Below are 26,641 nucleotides of genomic sequence, written 5' to 3'. Positions count from 1 at the left end.
TCATTTAACAAAATAGAGGATCCAATCTATAACTTTTGCAAAACACAAAGTCCAAAATAGTATTTATCTTAAAATTTTTACTAATTTACAGTGTAATGTTAGACACACACAAATTACCCACCCTCGACCTTTGACATGTATTGAATTATTTCAAGTTATTAAAATTTATTTCTGAAGTATTAAGATTGTTGGATTAGGTTGTTTATGTAATTTAATCTGCACTATTTCACTCATAGTTAGTGCAAATTTTATATTTTGGATCCAATCCAATGTATACAAGAGCTTAAATCCAATTTACAATAGTGTAGATTTGATCGATTATTTTAAGTTAATTATTTTTTTAATATAAATTATTTAATATTCATCAAAATATAAATTATTTTCACATATAACTAACAACAAAATAAAATAAATTATTATATTATTGACAATAAATTAAAATAAATAAATAATAAAATTCAAAAAAGACAAAAAAATATTGTATATAAAAAGAAATTAATTTACTTTATTTTAAGATTATATTTTCCTTCTATATATATACATTTGATATATTAAATTTTGAAACGTATCTATTCTATATAAAATGTGGCTATGTAATTGAATTCTTGGTTTAATTTTTAAATTTCTACTTTAACTTTAACAGAATATCCTATTAATTAACATGATATTCTTTATTAATTTTATAATATTATTATATATATTTAAAAATAAAAATTATATTAATATTTTATATAAAGAAATTTTAATTTAAATTTAAAATACTTAAAGTGTTATAGATATTCTTAATCATATTTTTAAATTTATTGGTTTAACTTTGAATTAAAATAAAAAAATTACATAAATATTTTATATAAAAAAATTTAAATTTAAAATATTATAAATATTTTTAACCATATTTTTAACTTTATTATTATTTATTTTATATTTTAAATTGAAATGGTTGTACTAAGGAATTGATTGCTTTCTATTTTAGTTATGATAAACTGATTCACACACCATAATTTTCGTAAAGTTTAAGAATAAAAAACTTTTATATCAAATTTACAAATCCAATCTATATATAAACACACTCAAATTTGATTATGTGAGTTTTAATTAAGAATGTAATAAATTACAATATATGCATTATCAGATACGTTACCTAATTAAGAAAGTTTAAAAAATTTAAAAAAATACACATATATAATCATATCCAAATGACACTCCAATATAGCAATAGCTATTTTTTTTTTCTTAAAGATCATAATCTCATACCCCATTTAAAAATTAAAAAAAATACATTACCTAATTAAAAAAAATAAAACATACATGTATTGCACTTAACATCACTTAATTGAACCTAATTTATAAAAACTAATTATAATGCATCAACCTAGGTATCTTTACAATACGTTTTATTAAAAATATATATATATTTTATAGAAATATATATTTATATATATATGGACAAATTATGAAATACTGTGGTTTCTTAGAATATTTAAGATATTACTACACTAGAGTAAACATTTTATTACTTAGCAAACAACATATTATATGCATTAGAAGATAAATTTTTATAAAAAATGATAGAATATTCTTCATCCAATAATTAATTATTTACATGTATTGAATATACATAAAAATAACTTTACAAAATAATTATATTACTTTTTATTAAGAAAATTCAATTAGACCATAGTAATAATTTAAATCATATATAATTATTTTTTATATTATTTATAATTAAATTATATAGCACCTAATATAAAACTAAGCATGCATACCTTGCATGTAGCTTTTTTCAAGTATATACCATATGCATTAATTTTTTAAATTATTTTTTTTAAAATATGAATTATACATTTATAAATTTATAAATATATATAAATAGGTGTGGATTAGATTGGATCAATTACTTTTGCATATAAATTAATATTCGATCCGCACAAGCGCTGATTTTGGAATTCTCAATCTAATCCAATCCGCACAAGTGCGGATATCAACACACTTTGCAGATTGGACCGTGTTGAATGGATTGGATTGAGTATTTTATTTTGTTTCGTTGTTGGTTCTTCTTTATTTTTCAATAGCTCGCCATCAAATCATTAGTAGTGGTTAGGAATAACAAGTTTTCTACGACTGAAAGAGTTAGTAGTGCAGTTACGTACCTTGCAAAATAGTTGAGTTCTCAAACTACGAGGTTGAATGAACATGTTGTGTGCAACACTTTCTACTATTATGTATTTTGAGCGGTTCTTCTTTATTCTTCAATAGCTTGCCATCAAATCATTAATGTTAATTAGTGGTTAGGAATAACAAGTTTTCTGCGACTTAAAGAATAATTAGTAGTGCAGTTATGTACCTTGTAAAATAGTTGAGTGCTCAAGCTGCGAGGTTGAATGAATCTGCTGTACACAACACTTTTTACTGTTATGTGTTTTGAACGGTAACTAGATGAATTTGAATATAAGTGTTCTTAAGATTAATTGTAATGTTATAATCTTTTTTAACTGATTTTACTTTAGTTTTTTTATCAACCGGCGCCATCTAAGAAATATTAGACACTTAATTGTTATTAATTTAGCTAATTTCTAATAAAAACATTTACTATATAAAATCAAATTATATGAGTGTCATATATGTGCCTTTCTTCACAATTTTATTTTGTGTTATTTTATTATTTTATAATTAATTTTATGACCATTTTTTTTTTGTCTTTTTGTCTTTTGAAAGGCATATATAACATGAATTTTTATTTTTCATTCAGTCTAAAAAGCTTGCATTAATCCACACCATACACATAACATGAATTTCTTTTCTTTTTTCTTTTTATTTTTGGAAAAGGACATAAAATTCGAGCACTATATCAAATTTTAATTATATACATAAAATCTTATCTTAATATATTTGGAATCAAGGTTTTATATCTAAACATAACAAAATGAAAATCATTTTTTAATTAAAAATGTATTAACAATCGCAGCCACTAACAGGGAGTTTCCCATGTGTACAGAAGACCCATTGAAATAAGTTGTTTGGGACCATTATTCCTCAAAGCATATATATATATATATATATATATATAAACTCATACAAGAATTCAAACCTATTAATGGGAATATATAACACAATTCAATAGCAGTAAACATCTTGACCAAATTGACTTAATTAAGCATGACTCATGAAGAATCTCAGCAAAACGCCAACTAGGGCATAGGATGCACGTTGCTCGGTTTGGTCGTATTATACTACATTGATCATTTAATCTAATATAAAAATCGGGTTACAAAAATTTAAGTGCAACCAGCTCAATTAAAAAATAATAATAACATAATCAATGAGTTAGTCGAGTTGGTCGGGTTAACCCACTCAAACCGACCACTAATATTGTTTTTATTATCTAAATTTAATTTTTATATTTTAATCAATTGTGATATTGAGACATGTATTTATAGATTAAATTCAAAATTTAAATCAATCATCATAATACAAACATACTAGTTTAAACTTTTTTTAAAATATGTATATAAGTTATATTATATATAAATGTATATACATTAATTGTTAGAATATGTAAGTGTATGGTTGAGGAAGTAAGAATAGATGTATAGGGTTTCATTTCAAAATCAATTGATAATGACAGCTGTAACCCATGCATATATTATGTATAGTATTTAGTTACATAATAAAAACACATATCTATATAAATAAAACTCCTCTTAACATGATCGGGTTAGTTCATGTTGATTGAGTGAATTGATATAATTTTCAACCCGTCTAATATAAATATTGGACGGGTTACATCTAGTTGGGCTTTTCAATTTGTATTTTTTATTCAATTATTTCGATTTAGTTTGGGTGAGTATTCGGATTACGCCGTGTAAAAAAATTCATTATGTAGAGCCCTAATAAGAGCATAATTAGTCAATTTAATTAATTAATTAGTAGAAATATTATATGTAGCAAGAGTTATAGTAATACTGTACCTCTTTAATAACTATATAAGCAATAGTTATAGTAGTTAATTAAAGGGTTTTTAGAGTCATTAAAGGGACTATCATCAATTAACTTTTAATTTTACGATCTCTGTCTCTCTAAACAATTAGTTTCTCATAAGAAATTCACCAAGAAATTGCTTAATTTATTTTGAAGAATTCAAAGACTATATTGTCATGACAAGCAAGCCTCTATAAATTAAAAGTTGAAATAAAGAATTTGGAAAGAGTTATTAAACTTGGTCAAACCAACTTTAGATCTCTACTTTTCTCTTGTGATTGTTATTTCATAATTACTTTATTGACTCAATCTCTCTTACGTACAAGCATTCTAAAAAAATTGTAATACCAAATTTCCATAAAAAAAATGAAAATCTCAAATTAATTGATTAACTTATAATCAATAGACTTTTATTTAGACTTACATTAATTTTTATTGATTTTATTTTAGAGTTTTTATCACGAATTTTCTACTTTTTTTTTTTTTTATATTATGAGGCAGAATTTTTTTTAAAAATATTGTATATTTTTTATACGTTGTATTGTGTCAAATTTTCACTGTTATTCTACTGTTGTTTTTAATTAATATATTTTGTTGTTTTATGGTTGTTTTATAAAAAAATAATATTTTTGTAAGAATTTCTGTGTGGCAGTAAAATTATAAATTTTTACTCAAATCCAGTATTTTTGTTTTCTTTGTTGTGTTAGCCCATATTATTTGTGATTAATAGTTATTGGGCTTAGCATATGTGTGTGTAAAATTTAGTTGAAGCAAAAGTGTGTGTTTTTCTATTAACTGAAGTCTCTGATGAGTAGGTCCAGTCCAACTAAGGTTATGTAGCTAAATCTCCTCCCTAACTCTATAAATGCATATTGTCACATCACAATTATATACATTTTGATATAAATAAAACTGCTTTTGATTTAGAGACCTAGGAAAAAAAACTTAGTTGATAGTTTTGCACTATCAAATTGCGGTAATTGCTATGGGTCAATTATGTATGTATACTTAATTTTTATATATTATTATTGTATTCTAAATTATATATAAATTTGTATTTTGAAATTATTTATTTAATTTTCTAATACAACTAAATACTAATATTAAGTCTCACACATTTTAATTTAATAAATAATATATAATAAATTACTAACCAATCACAATCCGCTACATCGGTCACCTTATAAACTATACAAAATATAAATTAAATAAGTAAATGTTGTGGTTATCTTGAATTTTCCCTCTTTTTTGTTACTATATGTATATGTATATAGAAAGAAGACTAAAGAATAATGTGTTTTTTTTTTGCTTGGATTGAATTGAATTTAATTGAATTGGACTGGACCATATATATATAGGGGACCAAAATTAAAGCATGATTTTTTATAATGGGGTTTTCCCACCTAAGTTTAATTCTATGTCTTTTGATTATAGTCATTGTCAACCCCACTTGCTTTGCTTCTAATAATTGCTAGTACCTATAACAATAACTATATATATTAGTTTATATATATATGGTAATAGGTACAAATTCGGATCATCTTTTAGAACATTGTCCCATATGGATTAAATGTAAAAGTATTGAACCATATATAAAAATATAGGCTACTCCACTTATAACCAATTAGTTTTGAGATGAGACCCCATGATTCTCATCATGGTATTAGAGCCATTCCTAGTTAGCGGGCTTTCAATCTACACCTATCTAGATAGTTAACCAGCCGCACGAGATCTAGATGGTGCAAAGACGCTTAAGATCTGAACAAAAATAAGGAAGCAAATAGCATGACCTGTAATAAGGTGATTCAAGATTGGTGAGCAAAAATAGCCACTATCTTAAGGGGGAATATTAGAGAACATTGTGCTACATGGATTAAATGTAAAAGTATTAATGAGTCATATATAAGAACATGAGCTGCTCCACTCATCACCAATTGATTTTGAGATGAGACTCTAATTCACATCATCTTATTTAATATATAAAAAATAAAAATAAAAAACAATATTATAGATCCTTATATGAAAGTTATAATGTGTTTTATAGCTAGAATATTGATTAATAAGCTTTTAATTTTATTGAAAATAATAATAATATTAATTTTAAGTTATTATATATGTAACATTGTAACATAAACATTGATCATTTAATATTTATATGCACATGGTTCTAATATTTTAGAAGTCACATTCTAAATTTTAATAATTGACCCAAAAAAAATACAATTTATAAATAATATTTTTAAATATTATTATATAGTTATATATTTTACAAAACACTAAAAAAACTCAAATTATTTTAACTAAATTGTTAATGATTCCAAAAAAAATAGAGAAAAAAATATGAAATGTTTTAAAAAAAATAATAAATAATAGTAATTGATTTTTTTTTTTTGTTTTTTGTTGTTGCTAAAAACAGTAATAAAATTAAAAATGAATTTTAAAAATTGAGATGGAAGTGACTAATAACAAGTTGTTAGCCCTTTAAAAAGTTAAGTTCATCAAAAAAATTGAAAGATATTAAAGAAAAAATATATTGAATCTTTTTTTTTTTTTGTCTTATGTAGTAGCTCAACTTGCACACTATAAAGATCGATACTGCATATGGAGCACCATGCACTATTAAAAAAATATTATCTCAGTGGGTTAGGTCTCGCGAGATTGACCTATCTCAACAGTAAAACCTATCGTGAATTTAATTGACCAATCTGGTATGGTAAGAGTAAAAAATACTAATAGGGTGTCAAAACTAAGTATGATATGATCATAAATTTTATATATCTTAATTTAATAATTATCACACATAATAATATACTCTACTATTTATGCTTAAGAAAAACCTTAATTATATTATGTTTATAAGAAGAGTATCATGTAGATCGATTCGATTAAGTTTGTACATACAAATATATATAAATATATATATATATTTATATATATAAATACTTCATGATTATAGGTAGCTAGGGTGGTGGGAAAACAGATGAGATAATAATCGATTATGAGATAGTTAAGTTTCGATGATGGACATGTGTGGACATGTTTAAAACACATAATAAATATCTCTGGGATCGATCAACCTCTTCCATTCATTCTAAACTATATATATACATATATTTTGTGTGTCTAAATATATATATACGCATGTGTAAAACGCATGCAGCATATAGTTTCATAGTGACACATATATAAAAGCACATGGTACCCTCACTCTAAACCCTAATAACTATATATAAAGCCATGCTATTAATATTAGATACCTAATTGGATTGAGAATCTTCTCAATTCTCATCACTACCTACACATATACCAAGCCACACATACAAATTAAAAAGATAGTAAAATAGGTAGGGTTGTATCTATTGTCTAGGGCGAAATTTAAAAAATAGTAAGACTTTTATTTAAGAAATAAAATGATATTTAAATAATTTTTTTAAACCATTATTTTAGCAAAAAGTTTTGTTCGGGGCCTTATGTATTATATAGGATAATTAATGCTCAAAAAAAATCTTAGTAGGTATAACCACGTAAATTAATTGGAATCGTAGTATTTAATTACGAAGCTCTAACTAAATAATGAGCAAACACAATTTACTTAATCAAAAAGATAATATTCAAACTAAAAAAGAATTCGTATATGCACTCTGAAATGCAGAACTCAAAAATAAAAGTCATATCTAACGAACTTCAGATAGCTTAGATCGTGACCAAACTGTCCGACTTTACCACTACATCATGTTACCCTATTTCTTTCAACCAACTCAACACCTCCTTAACCCCGATAGCTTCAGCAAGAACAAGATCAACCACTCTCGTCATCCAGCTTACTGTTTGAGCCATAATAATCTGATCAGAAGAGTTTCGCGCCACCCAACCATACTCATATTTATTTTGATTGCTAAAGATAGCTACATCGATATTGATTTAGATATTATTACCAACTATTGCAATCCAGTGCTCGTGCCCTTCGCCGTCTTGTAGAGAAAATAAAGAGGATATGAAAATTTTATCTTGAACACAACTCCATTGATCAAAACTACCCTTAGTCAACAAAACCACCTCTTTAACAATCTTATTTTTACCATTCCACGCCTTGTCATTGCGTAAGACTACAATGCCCAACAAAGCATAACAACTCTATATTTTATCCCAGAATCCCAACACTGAATTCTATCATGAGCCATCCCCCAAAACAGTTGTCACCAATCTCTATCACTATTGTGGAAATATACATAGTCAAATCAAGTAATATAATGATAAATAGAGTATCGTTCCCACAAGGACTGTAGTTAATTACTACACAATTAAATTCATAAATTCTATTTGGTAACAATAATATAATAAGAAAAACGGGTGTAAATTCCACTGAGAAAGAAAACAAATAATTAGAGTGAAATTAGCAATGATTAAAGCTTCGGGTGATTAATTTCATTTGAATATACTTTATATAGTTTAATATAATTTAATTTCAAATTCTAATTTTCATGTGATGGCAGATTTATTAAAGAAACTTATATTCGAGTTAGAATATATAAATCTCAACATATGTGCAAACTTTCTACTCTTGTGATAAATTTAAATATATAGGAGGCACTAAGCATAAAAATCCTAAATGCTACACAAACCATATAGGTACTCTTGTTGTATATCGAAATATGTGTCTATTTCACTATGGCATAATCAATACTCACTTATCAAATTTTCAATTGATATCATAAAACATTTAATTGTTGATCAGACAATTAAAAGAAATTAAGTACGAATAAAATAGATACACATAGAAAATTAGAAAAGAATTAAATCACATTAAAACTAGTGTCAAACAATCTCCATTAACAACCCTAATTAAAAGTCTAGCTACTCATTGTTATTGTGAACAATTGATAAAAACTAATTAGAAACATGAAATTAAAGATAGAAGAAAGAAATTCTTTGAAGATCAATGGTTGTAGCCTCCAAGGTCGCTTTCTCTCTATATTTTTGTCACCCTAAAAGTCCCAATCAAAAGCCTCATTTTAATTTTTTAAATCAGGGTTTAAAAAACCCTACCAAGCCCCTAAAAGCAGGCGAGCCGTGACACTGCAAGAGCATGTTGCAACCTTGAAGCTACAATTTTGGCAGTGAGCTTCCTGGAGCGATGACTAATAATTTTTTGGCCATAACTCTTTAAATATTGCTTGGAATTAGACGATTCAAGATTTTTGAAAAGCTGAAAGAGAAATCTAGAACTTTTATTCACAATATTTTTCCCTCAAAGTGAACACATCATAGTCAAAAATTAGCTTGAAGTTTCAGACTTGATTTTCAATCACAAGCTGAGCGTGTTGAGCATCCAAAACTAGGGGTGATCATCGGTCGGTTTGGTCGGTTTTTTTCTATATAAAAATCCAAATTTTGGTTTTCGGTTTGGATTGGTGCAATCCGAAAACCGACCGACCAATCCAGGAACTTTCTTAAAACCGACCATTGTGAACCGCGGTTTGGTCGGTTCAAACCGCCAAAACCGAAAAAAAAAATTCTGCCTAAAAAAGGAAATAACTTTCTCCTTTGTAAAAAGTGAAAGTAGAAAAAAAAAATAAACAATGCTTTTCTTCTTTGTTGCCGAGTACATTTAGACTCTGTTTTAGTAATTTAAGTGCTGCAAAATATAAGATAAAGAGTGATATATTTTTTTTGCAAAAGAAATTAAAAATACAAGAAAAATGTAAGACTAAATCTAGTGATTGGGTCAGGATTTTGGAAAACAACTAGGATAGACAAGCTAATTTTACGTAATAATAAATATATTGGTCTTAATAAAGCACCAAAACTGATTGGATGATGCATGAGTTTCGTCTCCCTCATTATAACAACACTACTACTACTACTGATCCCCATTATTACAGAAGCAGTAAGTATATATAGCTATATATGCATGCATATATTATATATAACTCATGATGATGTTAGTCTTTAAATTTTTTTACTGTACTAGTGTAACTTAGTTTACAACACCACATGCACCTAATTTCATCAATTTTAATCGGTTTCTCATATATAATTTTTTTTAGTTTAAACTAAATGTATTAAGATATTTAGAATTTGTTAACAGTGAGTCATATATACTTACTGTATATATATATGGTACAAGTAAAATATTTTTTTTATTTAATATTAAACTGAATATATAAAAAATGAATATTATATATATCAGTAAATAAATATTATATATATTTAAAATTTTAAATTTATTTATTATTATAATATACGGTTGTCGGTCGGTTTCGGTTTTTTTGGTCGGTTTGTTACTAAAATATAAACCGACCGTTCAATGGCGGTTTTAACCGTTGTCGGTTTTTTCGGTTTTTGGTTTAAACGGTTTCGATTTGAACGGTGTTCGGTAAGTCGGTTTGAACGGTTTTTTCGGTTTTTCGGATTTTATGCTCAGCCCTATCCAAAACTTAGAATCTTTCACACAATTATATATTAGAACTTAAAATTCCAGATAAATTCATCATATTGATCTCAATTAACATGTTTCTTCTCATTTTAAATTCACATTATGAATTTTACCATTCAAACTTGAAATAAGTAAAAAAAACAAGCATAATTTTGCACAAAATAAATAAAATCAACTGAAACACACCTCTAAAAAAACTTCATAAAATGCACCTAGAAATAGTCTATCAAACTCTCCCAAACTTAACCTTTACTCACCCTCGAGTAAAGATTGAGAATAATCTAAAATAAATGAACACAAAGCAAGCTTTACTTCAATTCACACCACATCACCACTATTAACAAGATTCAACTCTTATAAAACTAGATTTTCAATCCAATTGCTCCCAATACTAACTTTAGCTCTCAAATAAGAAAAAGGAATACGACTCATACTTAAAAATAAATAATTGAAAATCACTATACATCCTTGACTCAATCCATACAATTCCACAAACCAATTATCAATAAGCTTGCATCATTTAACCTTCTCCACTAATGTCAACAATATATGTTTTGAAATCAAAAAGACTTTAATGGACTTTAACGTTTAGGCTTAGATAAAGGTAGATAAAAAATATTGTTTAAACTCACCTATACTATAAGTTTTAATATTCCAATCGACTCACTCCATTACATTCAAATATTACTCCAAAATCTTCTTTCTTTTGAAGCACATGAGAGACTCTTTCTTGATAACCTTGGAACATCTTTTTTGTTATATGGCTATTTTTTTTTTAATGAAACACTAAAATTACAAAGTGTATATATCTAATTTTTTTTCTTTTACTCTTTTTTCGAGTAGTTGCAAGTAATTTTATTTTTTTGAAATTCTCTCATAAATATCGTTTATTCCTTACATATCATACCCCACGTTTTCTAAAGAGGAAATTACACTCTATACCCTTTTTATTTTGTTCTCTTTTATTTTTACCCTCTTTTTTAAAATATATTATTTTTACCTATTTTTTTAAACGTTGTACCAATTTTGCCCTTGTCAGGGTATTTTAGGTACAATACATATAAAAAAAAGTAGGTTTCAATTAAATATAAATTAAAGGTAAATTTGATTAATTGATTAATAAAAATGGTATTTTTCAACTTACCCCTTTTCTAAATTACAATCCTCTCCCTAAAATATATAATTTCTACTAAAAAAGCAAAAATATTGATGAGTGACCACTAACACTGACTAACAAGATGTTAAAAGGCCAAAGCCCAACCCAAGGCCCAAGGCCTAAGGCCCATGGCCCAGTCTCGATTCAACGACTTCATTCACAGTTTCCTTACTTTCCCGCGTCGGCTTCTTCCTCCTGCAAACTCAGGCCAAGCTTTTAACCTCATCAATGGAAGATCACGATCAGAGCTCCGGCCTCCTCCTAACCAATCACATTCAACAACCCCTCTCTTCCCAATCCCTATCTCGTATCAGAGCCCTCATCCTAAGCCCCTCAACTCCCCATTCCACAATCACCTCCATCTTTCAAACCCTAGCTCGCTCTCTCGAACTCTACCGCGACTCCGTCATACTTCATCAAACACTCAAACTCCTCTCCGATTTGTCTTCTCATCGTCCTCAATTCTCCCGCCTCGTATTCGACTCGGTCCGCTCTTGCTCACTCCTCTCCTCCGCGTCAGCTCACATCGCTGCACAGGCACTGGACGTCGTCGTTTCCATCGCGGAACGTGACCCTGCGTCGGTTCCAGCCGTGAACGAGCTTGACGATGACGGTTTTTTCCCTTCGCTGTGCTTCCGTCCATCCCTGTCCGTACGACTATGGCTTCTGAGGAACGCCGAGAGGTTTCGTGTTCGGCCGCATATTTCTTTAACTCTATTTCTCGGGTTTACGAAGGACCCTTACCCTTGCGTGAGAAGAGCTGCTCTTGACGGACTGGTTCGTTTGAGCGAGTCCAATGTCATCGAAGACGAAGACATGGTCCGCGGTTGCTATAACCGTGCCGTTGATCTTCTACGCGACATGGAAGATAGCGTAAGGTCGGCTGCAGTTCGTGCGGTAAGCTCCGATTAGTGCCAATGTATCTGTAATCTTTCGTATTTAAGTTGCGAATTGGTTTGAATCTTTTGAGTTGTACTGAATCAGTCAGTTACTAATGGATTCATGTTTGAATGAAGGTTTGTGCTTGGGGTCTAGTGCTTGCGGCATCAAACCCTGAGACGAAATTACAGTGTTCTGATGAATTATTTGTCAAGGTATTTTCTAAAAATCATATATCTAAAAATTTATTGTGTCTTACTGCATGATGATATTGGAGAACTTATGAATTTATCTTTGTCCAGAGGCAGTTCTACATGATTTTGCACATTTAAGCTTGTGATTGAATTGGTTTTTTCAATAATCTTTTAGGGGAATTAGCTCATATACTATTTTTTTTTTTTCTTTAAATTTATAGTTTGAGTTGATTAGGTAGTTCTACGTGGCTTGTTATGTTATGTGAATTTTGATTACAATTTAAATTATTCCATTAGTTGCTATGTGAGTAATTATTTGAATTTTCGTAATAATGCCAAAAAAAAATCGCTTTGAAATGTAAAAATATATTTTTTTTTTAATCTTAATAATACTTTTCTGCTTATATATTTGAAATTTCGTTATCGGCTCCTGTTTTTTAAATTTTAAGTCCTTTTTATGGAAGCTAGGATTCCTTGCTTATAAAAGCTATGAGCAAAAGCTTGATGGACTTCCCAATTTTTACTTAAATTTTTATATGGGTTGTCTGCCTGAATTTACCATCTTTGCAAGACAAAAAAACTCTGCACATTTCTGTTTATTTTAAAGATTTCATATGTTCCTTCTTGCCTTTTTATGCAGAACATATACTAAAAGTGGTTCAGCTGTAAATAATTCGATGTGTTGGTATAGCCCAAGAGCCCATAACATGGGCGGGTAACTATTCATTTGCATAATTTCTTTCTTGTATTACATATGTTTTCTTCCCCCCTGCATCTCTGGTATGTAGTCTGTTAGGGAACTCAAGAGTCTTAACTCTTATTATACTTATATAAAATTATCAGTTGAGAAGTAGTCCTACTTATCTGTTTAATTTACCACCCTCTTTAAACTGCTACAATTGAATGAGTGGACATTCTTTTCTTAAAGTCTCTGAATGTTAGCAAAACTTAACTTTACTTGTAAGTTGTAAGACGATGTTTGTGCTATGTTTATGCTTGTAGGTGTGTTCTATGGCTAGAGACATGAGTGTGGAGGTCAGGGTTGAAGCTTTCAATGCCTTAAGGAAAATAGAAGTGGTATCAGAGGACATTCTTTTGCAAACCCTGTCGAAGAAACTTCTTGGGATTGTTAAAGAAAAGAGATCGCTTGGTCAGTGCTGTGGTGAACAATTTGAAGTATTGGCATCAAGTGCTGCCGGAGCTTTAATGCATGGGCTTGAGGATGAATTCTTTGAGGTAATGTTTTCTTGTCTTGTTCAAGGCCTTCTATTTCTACCATGTTATTCCAATGCTTTTTTCTCCTTTTTGCAATTCTCATATCTATTTGGAATTTAATTTACACTTAATACATGCTTGCCATAGTCTTATCTGACCTTTGGAGGAGCTGTTCCTTTTTGCTTTGTTTGCCATAGTTGGCGATCTATGAATATAAAATGCAAAAATCTTAATCTTTTGTTGTTTCTTTACATATGTCCTCTTGATATTTAACTGGAACGAATATGAAGGTGCGGAAGTCTGCCTGTCATTCCTTGTCTACACTCATCGTCCTGTCAGCTGACTTCGCTCGGGAAGCCTTAAACTTACTGATGGATGTACTGAATGATGGTTCAGTCATTGTTCGATTACAAGCTTTGGAAACTATGCACTGTATGGCTAGCTGTGGTCGCCTGAAATTGCAAGAGAAGCATGTGCACACGGTATCTCTGGATTCTTAAGAACTTGGATTGATTTCCAGTAATATTTTCTGGAATTCCAAAGTATGATTAATTTACTAGCTGTATGTATATGTAATTTATCTCTTGCACAAAGGGGTGATTCTTATTATTAACTGTTTATCCATGAAATTTGATTGTGATTGTCAGACTCTCTGGATGGCTTTTGCTAGCTTTTAACGTATGAACTTGTCGTTGTTCCTTTTTCTTTTGGGTTTTCTCTTCACATATAGTTTTGTTCATTCTTCTTGTTTTTGTTGTTATTGTTCTTATTGTGAAAGATGACATTGTAAATTGACTAATTTATCCTTATTTGATTATTCAGTTTCTTGGTCCTCTGGTTGACAAAACTTTACCCATCAGATGTGCTACCAAGAGAATACTAAAATTAGTGAAACTTTCGGTTTTGAAGCTCTTTACTCTAACAGTAGATGCCCTGCTAGACAATTTGGCAAGATATCTAGAGGTATAATTTTGTCCTTGCTGCTATATCCTCTCAGTACAGACTTATATATTTTATGTCTTTTCTTCAAAGTTAAAGTGGTAATACCATGGTACGCCCCATTTTAGTTAGTTCATTCTGTTATTGCTTCAGTTGTTTACCATAATCCTTTATTATTGTTTTCATAGAAGTTTATACGAATTCAGTCAAATCAAGTGTGGCTTTGATGATCTGAAATTTCATGTTAAAAAACTTTATATTGTTCTTTTCATTTATTTAGTGTATTCTGCTTCTTCCAGGATGAAGTTGATACTTTCTCAGCTTTGTTTCACTTTGGTCGAAATAATGGCAAATTTGTTGTTTCCATTATTGAGGATATCTTACAACAGGTTAGCATTGTTTACCAAATAGCATTACTAGTTCTTATATTAACCTATGGCTCGGGTGATCTATCTATTACAAAATCTTGTCCAGGGTCACTGGTCCTGGCACGAAATTAAAGTTGAGTGTTATGCTTCAAGAAACTTTTTTGTAAATGCCAATCTTGTAATTTTTTGTTTTTCTGTAGAACATGTTGCAGACTCTTGTTTGTTACTGTTATGGTACTTGTACACTTTACCTTTCAATACTAATTCACATTATAGTGGTTGAATCCTATAATCCAGTTGATGCACCTCTCTTTTTCTGAGAAAATACATTGAGGTATTCAATTATTAATTAACCATCACACTTCAAAAGAGTTAAAATTGTGTTTTTCAAAAGGGAGGCCCTACTATAATATAAATGTGTTGTGTTTATTATTAATGATTGGATTAATGTTCTTAACTTCCTTTTCCATGTCAGATAATATAATTTTTACTGTTCATTTTCTTTTGCCAGATTGAACCAATGTCTGATGGCAAGTTGGATTTTGATAATGTGAGAGTAGCTGGTTTGCTAGTTTTGGCAATCTCAGTTCCACTCTCGGGTGAAAACTTTTCCAAAATTCCGCATGTAGTGTTTTCTTATGCCCTTACAATGCTAGGAAGGATTACCAATTCCGTGAGTGATGTTATGGACCAAACTGGTCTTTTAGCGTACTTGTCTCAGTGCAGTAATTCCACAAGCCTCTCTGCAATTGAGCTCAAAGAATGGGGACAACGTTTTCCTATGGTCAAAGGTAACGTTCAAGTTTACTCTAATGAAAACACAATTGGTTCCCTCGCAAAACCATCACAGCAAGAGATAGATGGAACATCTGAAATTCAGTTTCTAGACATGGATGAGCCACAAAAACTCACATCAGTTTTAAATTCCAAGCTGGAAGCCCATGATGAAATAATTAGGTCTATAAACGCTATCACTGCGAGGGTCAAAGATATCTGGCCATTAGTACAATCGGGATGTCTGCATCAAGTGCTGAGAATTTTGAGGTTGAATTTTACTCTCTCTATTCTGTTCTATCGTGTTTCTTCATTTTTAAGGGCCATTAATCGTTTTGTCATCTTTCTTCATGGTAAAATAAGAGAGGGAACAAAGATTTTGGGGAGAGAACGTATATTGCATTGAAGGGAAAATATTATGTTGTCATTTAATCGATGGTTTGAGTTTAATGCATGGAGATGGGAGACTAGCTTTTTAATAGAATCTAGATGTTTGTGTCAATACAAGGAATTGCATGGCCAAAGCAATTTCTTCTATACTATCTGCAAAAGACAAAATTTAAGATATCATACATCTCATTGTCTGATAATTTATTACACCTTGCTATCTAATGTTTTTAATTACAATAATTCTGTTTTTAAAATTGTATATATAACATCCGGGTCCATGCAGGAGTTGCAAAGAAGAGTTAGCATTGTTTGACTCGAATTCTGGTGAATCTGTCGGGGCTTTAAGCTTCACATTGCTATATCTCCGGTCCATAGAAGTGCTTGCCAAGGTGTGGGGCCACTTCCTGCCTCCAAAATTTCTCACCTGTAGAATTGGAACATTGAATCTTTTGTTTGGAAAACTAGAGAGGAGGCTCATAGAATTGAGGGGTAGGTTTATATGTTTGTCTAAAGAGGAGGAGTTACATGTCTTGGAATTGGTTCTTTTGACTTGCATACTAAAACTATATAAAGTTGAAATTTTCTGCAAGCACGATACACTAGAAAAACTCTCTACCACTCTTTCGCAGGTCGAAAATCTTGTTAAAGAAGGCTGTATTCAACCTTCTAATTTTGTAATTGAAGTAGGCAAGCTATCAGCAGAAATTCACACATCTGGCAATGGAGAATCCTATGATCGCTCTCTATTTCGAAGGTTATTGGAAATGTTCTGCCTCAAAGAGATTATGTTTGTTGGGAGACTCAAGTACTTAAACACCGAACTAATCATTCCTAATAATGGCCCTGAAAATCCTATTATTTATGTTCCAGGACTACCTGTTGGCATAGCATGCCAAATTACCATTCACAACATTTCGGTTGAGAGTAGGTTGTGGCTGAAGATGACAATGGATGATGGATCAACTCAATTCATCTTTTTGGATTTGAACAATTTTGAAGAATGTAATGGTTATAGAAGATTTTCATTTCTTGCACCCTTCTACAAGACCCCAAAAGCAATGTCCTTTAGTATTAGGTTATGTATTGGTATAGAATGTCCATTCGAGGATCTGCACTTCGTCAAACATCGTCGTGTGGGTCCTAAGCACAAGCTGGCCTATCTTTGCAAGGAAATAGAGGTTTTTCTGTCTAAACGATGAGTGATCTGTTTTACATCTTATGTAAATGGGAAAAACGGCGGCAACTCTTGGCTCTATTGACTCACTTTCTCCAGACGGCTGCTTCATGTTCTTTCGAATCAGTGGAAAAGTCTAGATTGCTGGGTTCAGTCAAGCTCTACGATGAAAACCCGTATTGATGATTGGCGAATTGGAAAACAGAAACAAATCATTTCTACCAACCATCCTTTAAAGGTATTGCTTTTTGGCAATTCTCTACTGATTTGGATTTACAGGAAGCTTTGGCTGAAGTACTAGAAGTTATATTTTATGCCTTCTTTGATATATGCAGAGTCTGTTTTACTGATAATTCATCTCATAGCTGTAGTCTTTACATGTGTCTAGATTTTGATTTTCCAGGGAACAAAAAGCATGAAATAATTTATGGTTTGGTTCTATCAAAATTATTTGGCTTTCTTTTAATGTTTTTTTTTTTTTTGACCTCTTCTATTACAATAGCAGATTGAGTATGGCCGATTTTTGAGATGATGGAGTTCTAGGAACCAAAATCCAACTGGTTTCTGAAAATCATGTCATACCGCTGTTTCGTCGGTTTTGAGTTCCAGGTAAAATTATTTTCCTTCCAGTTGGCTTGTGCTAAATATCCATGCTCTCCACATTTAAGTCTTAAAATATATGAAATAAATTGATGTTGTTCATGTAAGGTCTGAAATTTTTAGTAAGTTTGTTTTTAGAGTTCATTCAGAGCACAAAAATACATGGTTATAAGTTAATGGCATTGTCCCAACACTTGCATGATAAGATCGGTCGATGAACGACTCTACCACCAGCCTAGAATGGCGAATGACTGCCACCCGGGCCAGAACGATGAATGACTCTACCACCGGCCCGGGATGAAGTAGAACTCTGCAACTCTTATTACCTAAGCTTTGATTTGATTTGGAGTTATATGTACACCTAAAGTATAAAATGAAATTACTTAAGTTTTCATCTTCAAACATTTCACATGACATGTTTTCCTTTTTGTTCTCATATGATAATTTGGTGATGAATTGCAAATCTTACTTTGAATTTATTTTGTTATTCAACTTTATGTCACGCTCTTTTTCCTTTTGACTTGAGATGGACATTTTTAACCAAATCAAATGTTAGCTTCCTAAAGATTATATTTTTAAAGTCAACACCTCTGTATAATAAGATAATGTGTAAAGACTTTCTGATTAGTTTTTGGGTTGTAATTTCTTTAATATTATAGTATGTTTTTGAATTTTTTTAGCTGATAATGTGGCTAAGTGTGAGTATGTGGACAATTTATCTATCCAGCACTCTAGGGACTATTTGTAATGTTTTAGAAGAACTTTTTATTAAATTTATCAACCTTATTTAAAATAAATAAATAAATAAATATGTACGTATTTTTTGATTCAATACTCAATACCATTATCTTTTAACATTTCCCAATTGGTTTGATTTATCTCTAAATAAAAATTAATTATGATTTTCTTCTACACCTAAAAAGTCAATAATTTAATTAATTAATTAATGATATATTAATTAACTAAGACCAACAACAACAATAGAGCACCCGGGTTTAATCTGTTAAGTAGATTATAGAAATTCAGTTATTACCGTTTGCTCTCCTTTTCTCAAACTCAAAGGCTTTTTCCTTTTTTAATTGCAAAAGAACTTGTGAATATATGAGACTAATGCTTTGTATTCAACTATGAAATTGTCCCTTTACAAATTCCCCCCTTCAAAAAAATTAACAGGTCCATAATAGCCTTTCAAAATGAAAATTCTAACTTCTTTTTTTTTTTTTTCCAATCTGATTACTTAAAACAAACTTACTTTGGACAATACTTCTTTTCAATGACTGTGTGGAACCACTTTCTGTACACTCATCGGTATCGACTAACAAACATCATGTAAAAGACGACGATGAAACAATGGCTGAATGGAAGCACCTTTTACCAATGACATCTCCATTGGATTCATGCCAACCCTTTTGTCCTTCTTTGAAACTCTCAATCTGTAAAAAGTTAGAGAATAACTAGAGTTCTCTTTAGTAAAAAAATGTTAGAAATACAGAGAAATAAAATAAAAGCATTGACATAATGTTACTTACTTCAGTTACTACATTGTAACCATCTTTCACACCTCCCATCACACAGATAGTCTCGTTAACAACCGCAGCAGCTGAATATCCCCTCGGGTAGTTCATTGGTTCTCCACTCATCCATGATCCGAGTCTTGGATCGAAAATTTCTACACTTGAAACCATAGAATCTCCATCATAGCCTCCTAGAGCATACCTGCAAAAGTTGAAACCCGAGGGTGTCACAGGAGAAGGTGAAACTAAGTCTTCATCATAGTGGTTCCAAATCGAGATGAAAAATCGATATGGGAAAATGAAAATGAACAGAATTATGATCTTACAATTGGTCTTTTAAAACTACCAATGAGTGACAGCCCCTCTTAGACTTCATACTAGAAATACTTCTCCAGGAGTGTTCTCTAGGATCAAACATTTCAGCAGACCTGAAATAGTGAAATTCTTTTTGTCAAGTACAGCATATATGATATATTTAGTATGATAGGATTACACAACTGAAAATACCAAAAATCCAATGCCCAATATGATATAGTTGATTATGCATAATTGCACACAAATCAATCCTCTATATACATAAGACATGTTTAGATTGGACTACAGATGTGAATGATACATTTGGTCCATGAATGTAATACATAAATATTACAGGTTTATAATTGTTAGTGTAAACAGGTGTGTAACATCTCACTTTAAGTAATCTGTCCCATCGTATCCGCCAACAGCATAAATGACGCCATTGAGTTCAGCTGCAGCAAGAGCAAATCTCTGAAGCAATAAAGGAAATAAAACAATGGGATCAATTGCTAAGCAAATAATATTAACAAAGTAAAATTACAAAAGGAAGATAATTGCATTTCAAAATGTTAGGAGTGTTCAAGAGTGTTGAAGGTTTATAAATAGTAAAGAAAGGTTAGTGTTGTAAATACACTGTAGCACTATTTATCGAAATAGTACTCCAATTCGGTTACCCGAGTGTCATGCACATATGAATCTTAGTTGCTAAGTCTATTTGAGAAAGCATGAGGCTTAAATAACAATGACTCTAGTAAAGTTTACCTTTTGCAGCATTGACCGTGCAAGTATCCATCTTCCGATATCTAAATCAAGCATCTCGACACTTGAATAGCACTCAACACCATTCCCACCACCCATTGCAAATATTTTTTCCTTCAATGTAGCTCCAGCTAAGCTTCCCTTCTCCTGGTTCAAAGAAGGACACACTGTCCATTTGTCTTTACTTGGGCTGTAAGATTCAACTTCACCAAGAAAAGAAAAGACGGAAGAATTAAATGAACTGTCAGGATAAGTGTATTGAGAAACCAACTTATTGTATTGGCACATACCTGTGTCATACCAAATTTGACCATTTCCGCCACCAATTGCATAAAATTCACCATTTAGTTTTGCAACTGAAGCGTACGAACGAACACAATTCATTGGTCTGAGAGGCTTTAGATAATTCAGAGAAGGACAGTATGAATCAAAGGTTGACAACCATGATTCACCATCATAACCCCCCAATAAAAATATTGACTCATAAGGCTCCGAATTCAGATTATCAAATGATTCAGTAACCTTATCGTCATCAAGCACCCTGGAGAGATTAGATTCAGAGTCTGAACTGCAATGTCTTTTTAACAGTTGAATGTCTTTTTCCGCTTGCACCTGAAATGCAGGGCAAAAAGAATCGATAAATTGGACAACCCACCACTCAAAGAAGGCAACAGATTGACAATACTAAAGCGCCATTGATCATAAGCAATTTAATCTATGAGAATGTCAATGAAAAGTTCCCCATGTAATAGAGCTACAATCCGGATTAGATCATAAATGTTCAGCCATACAAGTTTCTAATTACTACTAGTTATAAGTAATGAGTTAATGACCATAATATCATATGGTAAGTCTAAATTTATAGGTTCCATTTCCACAACAAATTTTTAATAGGCAAAGGACCCACTTTAAACTCAATTTTTCAAATTTTATAAATGGAGGTTATATAACAAAGAACCCAATTATTCAGGAAACATAAGCCAGAATAAGAGTGCTTACAGAACAAATTCAAAGAAACTCCACTACTTAAAAATGTTACTTATCAGCAAATAAACGACATTATGACATTTGACCATTTTCCGACTATAAATTCCAGCCTCGTTTGCACCTTAGTAAAACTAGAATGTTATAGGATAGTTCTGCTCGTCACATGATTCAAACCAATCCAAACGAATTATTCCTTAACCTTAACTTGCAATACATGAATGACTAAATGCACAGATGAAGTTTGCAATAAATTTATTTATTTGGACAACTCAAGAAAGGCACAATAAATAAACAATCACAATCAGATAATAACAAACACACTTATAGGAATTGTATCAATGATCAAATACCATCTTATGTTGAAGAAAGCCCGTTTTCTGAGTTTGTTCTGCTTTAAAAGCCTTCAGCTCTTCCACCTCGTGAATTAACTATGCAAATACACATGACAATATGAGAATACTTGTAATAAAGGAATTACACAAGTGACATTTCCAAACAGAAAGTACGAAATACTGAGATAGATTTCACCTGAGTTATAAGGGCTTGATACTTTGATGATGAACCAGAATTTTGCTCACTAATATCTTCTGAACCGAATGGTTCCCCAGGATATCCCTTCTCCTTCAAGGAAATATTATTATTATCAAAAGCATGTTTTGCATCACCCATCTCCAAGTGTGTGCCATTTGTTGAATCAGTATCCTGTGTATCAGATGTCAGAGACGAGTCTTGATGTCCATTCATTTCCTGTTTACAAGCCAATTGCTTCAGTTCCTTGCATAGGAGATCTTCCTCGTCTCCATCAACCACCCTCACATTAAATTGAGCTTCCAATGACTGGTTTTCTCCATCAAAGGATGACAAAACATCAGTAGAACCTGATCTCTGACTTGATTGATCTGAGGGCTGAGCCGCTACAGGAAGTGGGGGAAATTCTTCCTCTCTAGTGTCACGAGAAGAGCCTGCTGCTGGAACATTATAACTCCTCTTCATTGTATTCTGTCGTACTGATGTACCCGAAACAACCGCTTGCTTATCCACTAGAGCAAGTGGTGGAAACCCTCTACTTTCCTTTCTAGTGTCACGAGAATAACTGGTTGGAAAATTACTACTCCACTTCATTGTACTCTGAAGTATTGGAGTACCTGGAGGAACCGCTAAAGAAGCCATCAAATTAGTCAACTGATTTGCTTGAGCATGGTCAAGCTCAAACCAGAAATGTTGATGAGTGTAGTAGTTGTCTCCAATAATCTGTTTAAACTGACTTTCAGCCAGTGGCTGGCATTGTAATCGAACACGAATCTGAACCTAAATTAAAAAAATAAAATATAATCAATACCTGTGACTGAAACTAAAAGATAATAATTTCTGCCATCCAAAATGGGGTGTCTCACATAAATTTATCTCAGAAACATAGACCGGTGAGATTTGATATAAACTAATACCTGTGCTGGATACATTGTCCTCTCCGAGCCATCACTGGTCCACCCATATGGGTCGATATTCATTTGACCAGGGGAGGCAGCCTCAAAGATCCCATGGAGTTTCCTGTCACTGTAGTTGAACAGAAAAAGTGGCAATCCAGGATCAATGTTCTTTACGTAGGAAAAGTGATGAGGTGGCAAACCTGAAAGGAAAAAGTATACATCTCTCACTAGTTGTTGACATCAAATAATGAACAAAATGCACCAGCGATATCCTTCCACAAAGAAATAACACAACAATTTACTATTAAGTGCGGATAACTATCATTAAGACTATTTCGGAAGCTCATTGAAGGGAAAGATGGTGTAAAAACCAAATGTAAAGCTGCCAACAATAAGAAGTACACATTCAATTAAGTAAGATCACTAACCAAATAGTTGTTTATGAAAACATTCTCTTATTGTGCTATTCTTGGTTCCAAATATGACACCACCAAGTTGACTCTTGGCCAAATTTCTTGCAGTTGTAGAGCTAAGAGCTTTGGTGGGAACAGGAATTGTGCTCCCATTGTTATAAGAAGACTGTATTTTCTTCCAGCTTCCCATTCTATGTTCCAAACAGGAGTAAACAAAAGTCTACATCATTAAGCAGAATCATAACCTTAGCAATAGAGTCATGAACAAAGTGGGATTTTACCATCTTCAAATTCACACTAGTGAAACATTTCTACAACCAATGCATAATATAACCAATACTCATATTTGCACTACCAATTTCTACATAAGAATATGAGGCATAATTCAAGAGAAAATGGTTTGTACATATATATTAAGCTCAGATGGGAACCAACATTGTGGTAGCAAGTATGATAAGAACAAAACTAGCTTCATATGAAAGGAACATGAAAACAAAACATAATTGCAACAACAAATATATTAAAACAAAATAGTAACAATCATATGTTAATTTCAATTAGTTAATAACAGGATACAGGGCAAAATTTCCTATCTTGAGTTGCAAACATATGGCTACCAATCAATTTAAGTAACCAACATTAATCAAGAACAGTATAATTAAAAAAGGGAAAAAGAAAAAATCCAAAAGAATAAATAGTAAAAACAACAAATTAATTGGTTTTCCCTATAAGCAAAATCAATTGATCATTGATGTTCAATCCAAAACAAGCATTGAAATTTACTTTCTTTTAGTTTTATGCCAAGGGACAATGAAGATTGAACAACAACAACACTACATATCAGTCATAAATGATCCTTATTCTTTATGATGAGCAAAGTAGCTTAAAATCAGTGTTCACTGCCCATATACAAAACAAAAAAAGATCAACGTAACGACGATGATTGTGGTTCACAACCAGTAATGTGAGTCTGCAAAAGATAATTCAATGAAAACCCTAGAAAATCCATTAGAATTTGGTAGCAAAAAGAAGAAGAAAAACACAGAAAATAAAAATAAAAATAGCAGCTTTATGATATTGATATGAGTAAAAGAAGAGAAAAAGAGTGAATGCAGTAGTGGAGAGAAAAGGGTATTGATTTGATAGTGTTAGCAGTGTAATTTAGAGAGAAAGCCATACTTGTACGGATCAGTTCTGAAACTGAGAAGAGCGATATGAGTTGCTTTGCTTTGGCTGAAGCGCGAAATTGTTAGTCAGTGCAGTTTTATAGAACAGTGCGCTATACTCCCCCTGCGCATTTTAGTAATTTCAGTAAAAAAAAGAGAAGATTTTTTTTTTATACACTATAAGTAATTTTTTATTTTATATAAAATTTAGGTGCTTCTAGAATACACCTCACTAATAAGTACAGTCCATTTAGTTATAAAATTGTGAGAAATTTATAATAATTTATAAAATTTAATGTTCAAACCGTCTATTTCACACGCGTATATAATAAAAAAAGTCACATGTGCAACAGAATTTTTGAATCTTATTTTTAGCGTGTTAAATTTTTCAAATTTTTTAAAAATTTTACGTCTTAAATAACTACAACGTATACGATCTTAAAAAAAATTTAGACTAAATTATTTTTTTAGATGTGAAACAAATAAGGGTGCATCACTGTACTTTTTTTTTAATGAATACATTGTAGAATTTTCCTAAAATTTATATCTTTAATTGTACTAGGCTTTTTTTTAATTTTTTTTCTTTCAATTTATATTCTTAAAAAATATATCCATCAAATAAAAATAAATTATATTTTAAATATTATGAAAAAAATTAAAATAAAAAATTATATGACATTTTCTTAAAAATTAAAAAAATATATATACATAATTTAGAAAGAAAAAAATGAAAATAGAATCAAAATAAGCATTAAAATTAATATAAAATAATTTGAGGAAGAAAATTTTAAAAAAAAAAATTAAGAGTGATTTTTAAAAATTATTTAAGTTTATTTTTTTTTAATAATAAGGTGTACTTATCATTTTGTGGAGTGCAAATAAAATTTCTCAAAAGCATTATATTTATTTACATTACACTCCTTTAATCTATGAGAAATCTTTGTTAAAAAAATGAAAATATACGAGTAATGTTCACACTCTAATGATTTACATTTTTTATTTATATGTATTTAATTTTAATCAAGTATAATTTTAGAGGAATGCTGAATAGTACTAGTAGTGTCTAGTATTTTCAAATGTGTAATATTAATATTGGTGCAATTAAATATCAGATCTCACATAATTTATTGTAAGAGAAAATTCCAAATTTATGTATTTTTATACTTTTTGTGTAATAATGTAGCTTTTTTAAAAAATATATATATTATTTTATGAAAAAATTGAAAAATGTGGGAAAATAATATTATTTTAAAAATACTAAAAAAAATAACACTTTGTATTTTTATATATAAAAAACAAGTGAAAATATGTATACATAAAAAAAAAATTATAAATCCATAAAAATGTAAAATTTTTGTTATTTTTAGGTATTTATGAAATAATCCTATTATTTTAATCATGTATTTTATTTTTGAGTACGTGAACCACATTACTTTTTATTTTTTTATAGTTGATATTAATTATATATAAGAATAAATATAATTTAAATGTGCTGTAAGCATTATTCTTAATAATTTATATCAATATCTTAAAAAAAAATTTAAAAAAAAAAACAGTATAATTAATTTTTTTATAGAAGTTAAATTAATTATTAGAATTTAATCTTACCTTATTTCAAACTATTTTGTGTTAATTTTTATAGTAAGAAAATATTTTTAAACATAATAATAATAATAAAGTGTGTTAATAAAATTGTGAGGCATTATATAATGCAATATATATATATATAGTTCTTGCCATGTGGCATTTGTGGTGTTTAAAAAGAAAAATGCTAAAGGGAAATTTGATTTTCTATACTTATATATACCTAATATTTTATTTCTAAACTAATACATATCAGCATTGAAAATATATGACCACTTTATCTAAAACCCAAAAATATCCCTCTCAAATTTTCCATACTTTTTTTTAGTGCAAAAATATATAAAAAAAAAAAATTGGTAGTCCGATGGTGGTCCGATGGTCACCTGATGCT

At 30.3% G+C, this 26,641-nt stretch overlaps 2 protein-coding genes across 10 annotated transcripts; one reads left to right on the top strand and one right to left on the bottom strand.

The window, feature by feature from the left end:
- The first annotated feature begins 11,729 nt into the window (after positions 1–11,729).
- On the top strand, positions 11,730–18,600 carry LOC115698032 (protein SIEL). 6 transcript variants are annotated; one of them, XM_061101581.1, is made up of 10 exons: positions 11,730–12,467; positions 12,587–12,664; positions 13,646–13,879; positions 14,149–14,340; positions 14,681–14,821; positions 15,097–15,186; positions 15,677–16,209; positions 16,613–17,741; positions 18,009–18,112; positions 18,310–18,600. In XM_061101581.1, exons 1-8 carry the CDS (start codon positions 11,799–11,801, stop codon positions 17,526–17,528), a joined length of 2,853 nt encoding a protein of 950 aa, XP_060957564.1. In that variant the 5' UTR covers positions 11,730–11,798; the 3' UTR covers positions 17,529–17,741; positions 18,009–18,112; positions 18,310–18,600. The 6 variants fall into 6 exon arrangements, with proteins under 6 accessions (XP_060957564.1, XP_060957565.1, XP_030481077.1 ...); XM_061101582.1 differs by having other exon boundaries at positions 18,244–18,600; XM_030625217.2 differs by having other exon boundaries at positions 18,006–18,112.
- Positions 18,601–19,203: 603 nt separating this feature from the next.
- LOC115696609 (uncharacterized) lies at positions 19,204–24,886 on the bottom strand. Of its 4 annotated transcripts, none has more exons than XM_030623503.2 (11): positions 24,680–24,886; positions 23,516–23,720; positions 23,106–23,287; positions 22,189–22,968; positions 22,011–22,088; positions 20,964–21,285; positions 20,677–20,876; positions 20,309–20,385; positions 19,944–20,045; positions 19,633–19,819; positions 19,204–19,557 (listed from the first exon to the last, which is right to left on the bottom strand). In XM_030623503.2, exons 2-11 carry the CDS (start codon positions 23,688–23,690, stop codon positions 19,429–19,431), a joined length of 2,232 nt encoding a protein of 743 aa, XP_030479363.1. In that variant the 5' UTR covers positions 23,691–23,720; positions 24,680–24,886; the 3' UTR covers positions 19,204–19,428. The 4 variants fall into 4 exon arrangements, with proteins under 4 accessions (XP_030479363.1, XP_060957566.1, XP_030479362.1 ...); XM_061101583.1 differs by having other exon boundaries at positions 19,204–19,536; positions 24,680–24,885; XM_030623502.2 differs by having other exon boundaries at positions 23,516–23,691; positions 24,680–24,885.
- Positions 24,887–26,641: the final 1,755 nt, after the last annotated feature.

Source organism: Cannabis sativa, chromosome 7 (genome assembly GCF_029168945.1).
Source record: "Cannabis sativa cultivar Pink pepper isolate KNU-18-1 chromosome 7, ASM2916894v1, whole genome shotgun sequence".
Classification (NCBI taxonomy): domain Eukaryota; kingdom Viridiplantae; phylum Streptophyta; class Magnoliopsida; order Rosales; family Cannabaceae; genus Cannabis; species Cannabis sativa.
The sequence above is the reverse complement of the archived record's forward strand: the minus strand, read 5'-3'. Positions and strand labels throughout refer to the sequence as shown.